The sequence below is a fragment of the Poecilia mexicana genome, unplaced genomic scaffold (assembly GCF_051168715.1).
Source record: "Poecilia mexicana isolate PSO_F unplaced genomic scaffold, ASM5116871v1 scaffold_1, whole genome shotgun sequence".
NCBI lineage: Eukaryota > Metazoa > Chordata > Actinopteri > Cyprinodontiformes > Poeciliidae > Poecilia > Poecilia mexicana.
The window spans coordinates 17,921,483-17,933,248 of record NW_028263370.1 but is presented as its reverse complement, the minus strand read 5'-3'; the positions used below and the strand labels follow the sequence as shown (position 1 = coordinate 17,933,248).

Sequence of the window (11,766 nt, the reverse complement as noted above, 5' to 3'; positions counted from 1 at the left end):
CTGTTGTTCTGTTGTGGAAGATCCTGGATTGGGAAATGCTGGCGGCTTTCTGGAAATCTCAGATAAAGGTCAATTTCTTAGAGGACGGCATGTCGAAACTGCAACCCGTTTGCGGCCACAGAAACAATTTGTAACATTATTTAATGAGTAATTTTCTGTCTTCAATCCTTTCTGTGACCTTTGGTTTCTCTGTCCAACAGACTGAATGTATTTTTTCTAAAAATTATCATATTCTACAAAACTGTCAAAAACATTTTTAATACTTAAACAGAAAAAGAGAAATTTTCTTATGAAACTTGATCCTGTTTTTAGGTCATATTTTATTAGTATATTTAAATTTCATCAATCTTAATTACTTGTATTGTTTCTGTGTTTGTTTGTTTTTTATCAAATGAGATAACCTGTATAAAATAAAAATGAATAAAATTTTCAGTGCAATCAAAATTTCTCTTCTGCAAATTTTTGTTTTATGTGTTTTTTATTATGCTTTAATATGAATATTTATTTGTCAAACATGCCTATTTTTTAAACTACACAGTCATTTAAAAAAAAAACTTTTTATGAGTCTGAGCAACAGAAACACAAAATCTTACCAAGTATTTTTGTCTAGTTTCTAGTGGAAATATCTTAGAACCCTTGAAATAAGACAAACTAAACAATTAACTTTTCAGCAAGATATAAGGTTTGTTTTAGGTAAATAAATCTTTGAAAATCTAAACAATTACTAGTTTTACTGTCAGGTCATGTCACTTAAAACATTTTTCCCGCATTGTAAGTGAAAAATCTGAGTGAAATTTTTATTTTTTTAACAATATTCAAGAATTATTGACATAAAACAAGCTCCTCTTGTCTTATTTAAAGTGCAGTAAGATTTTTGCTGTAGAAACAAGACAGAAAAACTTAGTAATATTTTGTGTTTTTACTGTGAACATAATGTTTTTCTCCACTGTATTTAAAGTAAATTGTGAATCTTGAACAGTAGAGCAGAGGTGTGAAACACATTTTCATTTTGGGCCGAATCAAGATCATGAATGCTCTTAAAGGGCCAGTTGTGCCAGAATGTATTGATAAAACCTGTTCACATACTATTAAAATATCAATTAATTCTTAAAATTAAATAATATTAGTGAGCATCTTTTCAGTCCCTCCAGTTTTCGTGATTCTTTTTGTGATTTTTGTAATAAAAATCAAAGTGTTTATGGTACTAATTTGGAAATATTTGCAATATTTACACTTATTTATAACGATAAATTTGACTTTTTATTACTCGCTGTGTAGATTATGAACTATAATCTGACACCTACTAAGACTGAGGCATACATAATCTGCAGTAAACTCCAAATTATGTATTAGTGCAAAAAAAGTGCAGGGATTTGTTGATTTTGTGTGAATTTTCACGATAATTCTCAAGAAACTGCAGGGACTAATTGATATAATTTGGCAGTAAACAGATAAAAACTGCATTGATTTGACTGATTACATAATATTTAAGCACACTTAGTGTTTAGTCTAGAATCTGGAGGGCCACATAGAAAGTTACAGCGGGCCGGATTTGGCCCACGGGCCTTGAGTTTGACGCATGTGCTGTAGAGCAACGACGCCGTGCAGAAAGATGCTGACATATGTCTGCATCGCAGGAAGAAAGATGTAACAGGAGCGCAGCAGTGCAGCTGCTGACATCTGGCTGCTCCACAAATCACATTCAGAAACTGCATCTAATCCGCCTGCAGGGCGGGAAGAGCCTCCAGCACCAAACTGGATTCCCTCTAATTAGTCAGCTGAGTGTCTCCCCGTCTGGACAACAAAGGTTCGGCTTTCACTCACGCAGTTTCTCTGCATCAGCTGCTTTTCTGTGCGTCTACAAAACCGCGGGCCGTGGTTTAACTCTGCCGCTGACGGGGTGAAACATAAGCGCCGCCTGCGACTCTGACTTCGCCTTCTGCCAGGTCACCTGACCCGAGTAAACATCTTCTGCCAGGCTGCGCTTTTTCCACACGGATGGGATAAAATGTCTGTAACCTGCTTGTCTTTGGTGGAAAGTTCAAGTATTTATGACACGGAATCAGGCAGTGAATTTGAAAGTTTCTGATGCCTTTTGGTGTTCAGTCTGCAGAAGAGGAGCAACCAGAGCGAGACCAGCGGGCTGAGAAACGATTTCTTCCCTTCAGACTGCTGAACTCAAACTGGAACGAAGTCAGCTTCACCACATAAATTATTTACACACACAGTTTTTAATATACATATATCACATAAATTTATTTATTTATTTCTTTTATTTGTGTGGTAGATTTCTTAATATTGGACCTGTATCCAAATTTTGTACCACAAACAAAGTTGCACTGCAAAAACTGAAATCTTAAAAACGATAAAATATCTTAAATTAAGTTGATTTTTTTCCTGCATTATTTTTTTTTTATTTGGTAAGATATTTTTCTTACTATAAACTGTTGCTGTTACAATTTTTTTTCTTATTTTAAGAAAAACATGCTATGTTTTTCTACTTTTTTCTTGTTTTTGAAAGAGGACTTTTTGTAGTGTGGTATGCCAATAAAAAAATCCTTGAATCCTTGAATATGTAGGTATAGATAATGCACTTCCAAAACATTACCAAGCATTTTTGGCTTAGTTTCTATAGCAAATATCTTGGTACACTTAAAATAAGACAAAAATAAATCACAAGTATCGTTTAGTAAGATTGTTTTAAGTCAATAATGACTTAAAATTGATTTAAAAATTACTAGTTTTCCACTGGCAGAATATGTCACGCATAAATATTGCTGTCAGTTGATTAAAAAATTACTAGATTAATCACGACGCATAAATTTGTATGTTTGAAATACAAACAGACACAGTTGTGGTTTCTGCAGTAATGGTGTAAGCTCTTCCTTTTGTCGAACTGTAAACCAATTAAAATGCAGGTTCAACGGGGTTTTATTTCATCTTTTTATCTGATTTTTTGTAGCAGAAAGCAGGTAATGTTGTCTCTATGTACTGAAAATCACCTGAGGGAAACTTACTACACTACACATCCATACAAGTAGCAGCAAACTTGTTCTGGGGATAGATGACTGATAAGATGTATATCTTATTTTCCAGTTCTTGGGTGCCCCAAGAACTGATTCCACCCAGGGCAACTGCCCAGTTCGAAACCCAAAACCGTATTCACGTCCTCAAAAAATGTTTTATTGTCTGAAGATTCTTGTTTTGCCAGGTTTTTATGTCCCCCTTACTTCTGAAACGATGGCGGAGAGGCAAAAAGAAGCAAAGCACCATGTGAAGTTTAGCTGTTTGTTTAGGCCTTTTACCAAAAATACAAACTATTTCATGAAGCCAAAACTAAAGCAAAGAAACGCTGGACAAAGATCAGGAATGAGTGGAATGCTGAAAAATTAGAGGAAGAGGAAACCTAAAGAAGTTAGAAAGTGGTTAGGCTGTAAAAAAAAAAAAGAGGCTCAACTAAACGAGCTAAAGAGGAGGAGGAAGAGGAGGAAGAGGAGGACTCGGGCGGGAAACTTGGCAGAGGAGAGGTGTTGATTAGCAGGAAGGAGGTGAAGTCACACTTCTCAGGTTTTTCCTCACTCTGTGTTTACATGCTCCGGAGTGGCCCTGTTACTATCAGCTTTCTGGTCCGGTTGGATTTCCTAAACGGGGCATTTTTAAAGCAGATGGCTTCTCTGAGCCTTTTATTTCATTACTACAGCCACGGATTCTTCGCATATGTTAGCCGAGCTACCGCTCATCATCTGCTGCATGTCAGAGGATCACCGTGGATAAAAGCTATTAGGCTTTGTGGAGACGTCTGTATGCCACCGTCTGCATTACTGTAGGCACACACAGAGTGAAGGATTATGGGTATGCACTCAGGAGGCTTTAAAAAGCTAAGAGTCCATATTTATCAGCGGTGATGTTAGAGGAAGGTTGAAGTCTTGCTTCGAATTTCACAGTTGTGATCAAAATAGTTCAGCGTTGTTAACCAATCACTCTGCGGTTGTGGTGAATTATTTACAATCTGCAATAACAGAACCAGCCGACCCGACAGAAAGCTGCTGATTCAGCGTCAAGGAATCAATAACTGATGTATGAAGGAATTTTATTTTCCTGTTTGTCTGCTTATGAATAAATAGGCTGCTCTATGCAATCTAAGACCACGCACTGTAAAACACTTGAAGGTGGTTTAACTGGAAAACGAAAGTCCACCTGCTGCAATTTAAGTCGACAAGAAAATTGTTTTGGTTTTAACTCAGAAATTAAAGCTCATGAAGTTGATTTAACAACAAGAGACAAGTTGTCTAAACTTTGCTTTTTAAGTTCATTAATCTTGAATTGTGAGTTTTAACTTAATGCTGCAATTTAAATCAAATATTTATTTCACAATATGCAAGAAAAAAAATTAAAGAGCCACATTTCTCTACTATTTTACTCACAATATTAAGATAAAATATCTACTTATTTTACTTTAGGATAATTTAAATTTTTGTTTCAAGTTGCATGAACAAAATTTCTGATCTGATGATGAATTTTATTAAACTTCACAATGAATTCAGCTCAGGAACATTTAGTGTGAACAGAACTTTATCCTCAGGCTTTAAGATAAACATTTTCCTTAATAAAACACCAGAGTCGGATCAATGTGACGCACTTCCATCTCAGGATACAGAAACATGCCGCTAAGCATTCTGGGAAATAGTTCCCACTCCTGTCTTTTTCTCCTTCCAGTTTTTTAAGTGCCAACCTAAAAACTCAGTTTATTCAACTCCTGGAGGTTTGACTAAATTAATAAAAAGTTAATTTATTGTTCTTATCTCAGTTTGCTACAGTAGGAACTCCAGTACTTCCTGTATCTCTTCCCTCGGCCTCCCGCTCCTTTTTTAGCCAGTACTACAGTTTAATCCACTGTTAACATCCCATAATGTGGTTTTCCAAGCCGCCTTTAAATGCAACATAAGCTCTAAGATCAGATGTGTGTTAGAATCATGGCAGCAAACCAGAAAAAGGTAAAAAAAAAATAAAACTTTGCACAGTTTTTCGCCCCAGTCTAACCGACCGGCCCTTTGAGGAAATTCATGATCTTGATTAATTATTTGTGTATTTAAGGATGCATTAGTCTCTACCGTAGTATTTTTCCTGGGGTTCACATTAGCGTTACTATACGAATCCTTTCCAAACATTCCTAAAAATACATAAAGGTATTTCTTAAGACTCAAATGAAGTTGAATTAAACATAAAATTTAAACTAACTGGTTCAATAACTTACATTAAAAAAAGACTTGAGATAAATCCTATTTTCAACCATATCAGACCTTAAAATATACTGAAAGATATGACCCAAAATGAAAATGAGTTTGACAAAAGCCCTAAAGGTTTCAGCTTTTTTAAAAACATGCACTTTAAAAATAAAAACAACAACAGCCTACTATATACTTTCTGCAGAGGACGAATCAATAGGATAAAGTTTCCTTCATGTTTTATTTAGAACAGTGCCTGCAGTGTTTCCACTGGGTTTATGTGTGGAGTTTTAAGCTTTACTCACTACTATTTTGAACACAAATATAGATTTTCAAGACGTTTAAAAGGCTCAGCAGTAAACATGAGCATTAAAGTGGCCACTTTGCTCACCGTACTCCTGGTTGAGCCCCCACAGCTTGATCTTGTTGGCTTCATGCTGGGCCTTCTTCTTCAGCCGGCAGGCCCTGAAACCCAGGAAAATAAGACCGTCATCCACTGGAACCGCTAACGCCGCTACAGGCTTTCCTTTCATCGCATGATCCCATTACCGAGCAGCTGGTGGGATTTAGCAGGAGAAGCAAACTAAACAAAGAGGTGTTCCTTAACCCTGCCTTGTTCTCCTGACTCGCCGTCCTCAGGAGGGGATGTCAGAGCGTTTGAAGACGAGACTAAAACAAACAGCTTGAGCAGCCTCATGGGGATGATCCTCCTCAGAAAGCAGAGCGCTTCCTGCCGTCTTGCAGCCATGACTCAGTTAAATCAACCTGCAGATCAGAACTGCTGATAGCTCAGGATTCCTGGAGCTTTAATATTTATACTTCTGTGTTTACAGAGAGGAAGTTTATATGGACTCCCTGTACGCGGAACAGATCTAACAATAGAAATTAAATTAAATACTTTTTTTTACATATTTGTTGAAACTGTCACTATGTCGGTACGGTACAGATGATCTGTGGAAAGATCGCGATCCTCCGCCTTCTCCCACTGCCAACTAAAAACAACCAATCAGAGCCTTGAGGCGACAAAACAGAAATGTGAAATGATCACAACTGACACGTGGTTGAGAATATGAGCGAATAGTGAGTTAAAAAGTGGAGCAATCACAACACAATCAGCATTAACAGCCCATATGTTGCTGTTCAGGTTATTTTCAAGTCCTGCTTTTTACAACTTTACTCAAATGCATTTGCTTTGTTCTTGTCATTTTTGGTTCATTTCTGAAGAGGACCCCAAAGTTGAACACTCGCGACCCTAAAGGAGGCCTTGACCCCAACTTTGAGAACCCCTGTTTTAAGCAATGACAATACACAATTTGGCCACTAAAAGTTGTGAGTACACTAAAGGTTACAGTTAATATTTTCCTGATACTGTAGGAAACAGCTTTACTTTGGTGTAACTGTGTGGTGGTTGAGAGGAGGTGAGGAGAGACGCAGAAACCCAGGTTGTGAAGAAATGATGGATTTAGTTAAGAGAGTCCAAAACAGGCGGCACGGCAGAGAGTTAGCACACAGCTAATTACCGGTAGCAACTGAAGGAACAACGGACTGAAAACGAGAGCGGAACCAACACAGGACTTAACAGTAAGACTGTGGTGGCAAGTAGACAAAAGACATACGAGTAGTTTGACGAGGACAAGAGACAGAGACAACAGGTGGACTTAAATACACACGGGGTAATCAAGGGAACGAGACACACCTGGGAACAATCAAGGGCTGAGAGGACAACACAGAGACTCAGGGAAACAGGACTAAACACAGAAAATCCCAAAATAACTAAAAACCACGGATCATGACAGCGCCAGAGGGAAGGACTGCAAGCGGTCAGGATTATGCTGCTGTGACCCTTGACCTCAGATCAGACAGCCACAATATGAATTCACAAAAAGACAAGATTCTTCCCACGTGAAATACCTGCATGTTCACATAAAACATGAACCCGCTGACATGTTAAAGGAAAAAAGAAGCAAGGTTTTAACAGAAACACTTTGTGTCTTAATGCAGGGTGTTTGTGTGAGAGTAAAAGATAAGCCTAAAATCTCTATGCTCTTCATTATTACCGACCCAAATTCTGAATTTTGCCCCTCCCTTACTGCAGAAATGAACTTCCCATGACCCGGCTGTCTCTCCTTGTCTGTAACTCTGGGTTGGTTTATTTCCTTTCATGCTTCATCTCTCCATCGTTTCTTCTTTCCCCAACGTTTTTCATGATGATATCAACATTTGACTTACTTAAATCTCAACATATCGAGGCTTCAGAAGAAATATGAGAGACATCTTTTCCATTCCTGTTGGAAAAGCTCAATTTTAAGTAACTTTGAACAGAAGAAAAGCTTCTTTAACAAACCTGAATGCAGGGTTTGCATTTTTATCCACAGTAAAAGTTACTCAGTACCTGAATAGACTTTTTACCAAATACTTTTTGACTCTTACTTGAGTAATTTCTCTGACAGCAACTTTTTACTTTACTTAAGTAAATATAGTGCTACTCTTGCTTGAGTCCAATTTTTCAGAGTTCCCAAAATTTGTACTCAAGTAAGAGTAGCACGACTTCAGCATATTTTTACAAAGGTAAAAGTAAAAAGTGGCCGTCCAAGAAATTACTCAAGTAAGAGTAGAAATGCTTCCTAATAAAATTACTCAAGTAAAAGTACAATGTAGTAAAAATACTCCTAAAAGTAATTTTTCCCCAAAAGTTACTCCAGTAAATGTAACTGGTTACTACCCAACGGGGAACTCAACGTTCTCACTCATGCTTTAGAAACAGAAGCGTCAGTGGAAACCCCCCGAAGCCCCACAGTCACAGTGAGGATCGTCTCACCTGGACGCCAGCTTGTTCTTCTCCTTGCGGGATCGTGCTCGTGCCACGGCGGGCAGGTCGTTGACCGGGCCCATGCCCTTAATGGCGGCGTTGAGCTTCTGCAGCTGCTCTCCGATGTTGTGCAGCTTCTGAGGGTTGGGCGTCAGGTCGCTGGCGTCTGTCTTTCGCGCTTTGCGGCGCCCTTTCTTGCCTGAACAAGGAACATTGGAATCAACTCGTGGCCCGATTGTTAAAGCATCAGAATCTTTCTTCCTGATGAAATGATGATGCAACACACATCCTCTGATGTTTAAAAGAATTGGGCGCACAGATTTAAAATGTATAGAAATACTAATATTAGCTCTTAGCAGTTTGCAAAGAAATTATATGGTTTTTTGGCTTCCTTGAACTAGTATAGGTCTATGGGCTTTACAAAGCATGTTCATTACATTTTTTGCACAAAATCATTCTTAGATAATGAGGTTTTACTCTCTATTCTGAGATGTTCTGGGGTATCTTATCACTTTAAATGAAAATAAGCTGCTGCTTGCCACGCAACCCAACTCAACCCAACTCGCACATGAAAATGGCTGCAAACTGTACATCTTTGAAAAGCAGAAGTGGAGCCTCCTGTACAATCAACAAAAATGCAGCAAGTATAAGTCAACAACAAAACACTGAAAATAAAACACTTGTCTTTTCCAGCAGCCATTGTACACCACGTACAGTGGTAAAACCAGCTGACCAAACGTAATGGCGCTCCACTAGGGTTGCTAGGTGACGGCAAAGTGCTTGTTGATTATGACTAAACAATCGGGACGTTTTTGAAACTGCTCATTTTCCCAACACCAAAAAATATTAATGTATTGCCAAAAACTGGCTGTTTTTTGTTTTTTTTTAAGTGCTTGGTCAGTTTTTAGAAGCAGTAGAGATCCAAATGGACGTATAAAAACATGCAAAATGTGAATTTTACAAAACATTACTCTTCACAGTAAAGTAATAAGCTCCTTTGGCATGTGGTGTTTTCTAAAAAATATTTTTGAATTTTTATTAATTTAAGCTACACTCAAATATTTGAATATTATCATTTTTTGTGACCAACATGGTGCCATTTGCCAGATATTTTAAGCCAACTATCCATAAATCATATCTGCAGATATGTAAGTTTACCTATTAATGTTCTGCAATTTGCCTGAGTAAAATATATTTTTTATTTTTTGTTCTGAGATTGGGCACCAAAATTGGCTCCAGCCCATGGGCCCTTATTCTTCTAAATCTGGCCCTGATGGTAGCTGTGAAAACATCCCTGAACTTCAGCCATTAGCACGCTGTGACTTCAGTGATGTAAATTAGATTAATGGCCTGTATCACACTGCCTTATGCTTGAGATCACGGACTGCTAAGCTAATGCTCTGCAACATTTGGGTCTGATGTAAGACTCACTTATCAGTGAGTACTAAAATATTCAAAGCTTGACATAAAAGTTGCATGTAGGACACAGGCTGAATGTGAGAAGGAGGAACCGGGACGATTACAGCTGTCAGTGTAAAGACTCTTGCTGCTCTCCTTTAGTGCAGCTTAAACTCACAGTTCTGGTTTCACCTCGGTAATTATGTCTGCAATTACCAGCTGATTAACCAGTTACTTCATCACAATTCATAACTGGCTCCCAGTTTGACACACAAAATCCCAGTGGTGCTCATAGAAAAATTTTAGAGGTGGGCACCCCTATGAAAATAGACATAAAAAAAATTATAAATTATATTTGTATTTATTTATTATTTTTATTTATAAATGTATATATATATATATATATATATATATATATATATATATATATATATATATATATATATATATATATATATATACACACCCATTGAGCTGACTGTATAGCTCAATGGGTAAGTCAACAGTCTTCCACCCGGGAAGTTGAGCTATCCAGTGTGGGTCCTTAGGCAAGACCCTTGGAGCTATATAGCCTACCTCATACCATGAGAGACATTGATATGCGTAACATGCCGGCTCAGATGTCGCCGGGCCAAACAAGGTCTGCGTCAGGTGCTGGGGAACCAGAGCACCTTAATAACAAATGAGCTACTGGAACAAGACGGAAATGGGCAAGAGGTGAAAACCTGGATCTGTTGGAATGCTACTACTCAAGTAACCCTAGTCAGAGGGGCTACATGCAAAGAATGAGGGAAAAATGGTTAGTTCTACAATGACTGCTAAACAACTAGTAGCTCAGTGTTCCAACACCCGCAAACGGCAACTGCTATCACAACTTGAGACTGACGAGGTACAACACAAATGCTATGGCAAGGGGGAGGAGCCTGGATGTCAGGACAGGGGGGAGTTAACTACAACTACAACTGGGTATGTAGCCCCAGTAATGAACGAACCATCAAAGCTGAACAAGGCAGCAGCTGACCTGAGAGAGAGAATCATGGCCCGAATGAACACCAGACAACCCCGACGCCAACTACAGCGGCTGAGTGAAGTACCATCAGAAAGTCTCATTGAAGATGTGAATGCAGCATTGAGAACGATCCCTACCAACACCATAACAGAAACCAATGAGCTGATATACAACTCAGCATCAGTGATCCTTGATATGCTTGGCTATAAGAGCAACCATGAGACCCAATATCCACCATGGAAAAGATGGTTAGAGGCCAAGATCAAGATAACAAGGAGGAAAGTGAGCCAACTGCCAGAGCTCCAAAGGGGTGCAATGAAAAGATCAGTACCTAAGAAGTACAGCCAGATGCCCATACCTGAAGCACTCGAAACTGCCAAACAAAGGCTCCAAGCCTTGGCCAGCCGCCTAAAGAGATACACAAGAGAGAATGAAGCCAGGAGGATTAACCAGCTCTTCTCCACCTAACCAGCTAAAGTGTACTCTCAATGGCAGGGTACTAACAACAGAGCAGACCCACCAAGGCTGGAGACTGAACAATACTGGAAAGGCATATGGGAAAGGGAGGCGTCCCACAACAGCAATGCACAGTGGCTAACCTCTCTACGAGAGGACCACAGCAACCTCCCTGAACAAGCCCCTGTAACCTGACATGATCCATGCCTACTGGCTAAAGAAACTCACTAACCCTAACCCCTAACCCTCAAAGGGTTCAGTCCCATCCAACTATCGGCCAATAACCACATACCTGGATCATTGAATGCTTAGAGATGTACAACATCAATAGGACTCTAAGAGCCTTCATTGCAAACTCGATGGGGCTGTGGAAAACCACCCTTGAAGCCAACTGCAAACCACTTGCACAAGTGTCCATCAAATGTGGCATATACCAAGGAGATGCTCTGTCCCCACTGCTGTTCTGCATAGGCCTGAACCCCCTCAGCCAAATCATCAACAAGACTGGCTACGGATACCGACTCAAGAATGGGGCCACAATCAGTCACCTCCTCTACATGGATGACATCAAGCTGTACGCCAAGAGCGAGCGAGACATCGACTCACTGATCCACACCACCAGGATCTACAGCACTGACATTGGGATGTCATTCGGACTAGAGAAGTGTGGCCGGATGGTCACAAAGAGAGGGAAGGTCATCCACACAGAAGGGGTCTCACTCCCAGAAGGAACAATAGCAGACATTGAGGACAGCTACAAGTACCTGGGAATACCACAAGTAAATGGCAACCTCAATGAGGTCACAAGGAAAGGAGCCACAGCCAAATACCTCCAACGAATAAGGCAAGTCCTGAGAAGCCAGCTCAAT

The 11,766-nt window shown here is 39.3% G+C and overlaps 1 protein-coding gene across 1 annotated transcript in view; it reads right to left on the bottom strand.

The window, feature by feature from the left end:
* LOC106929589 (uncharacterized) overlaps window positions 1-11,766 on the bottom strand; it is a 44,877-nt gene that overhangs the window by 12,553 nt on the left and 20,558 nt on the right. The window contains exons 8-9 of the mRNA XM_015006630.2: window positions 8,044-8,233; window positions 5,617-5,690 (exon numbers count right to left, since the gene is read on the bottom strand). Of these exons, the coding sequence (XP_014862116.2) occupies window positions 5,617-5,690; window positions 8,044-8,233 (264 nt within the window). The remainder of the gene's footprint in view (window positions 1-5,616; window positions 5,691-8,043; window positions 8,234-11,766) is intronic.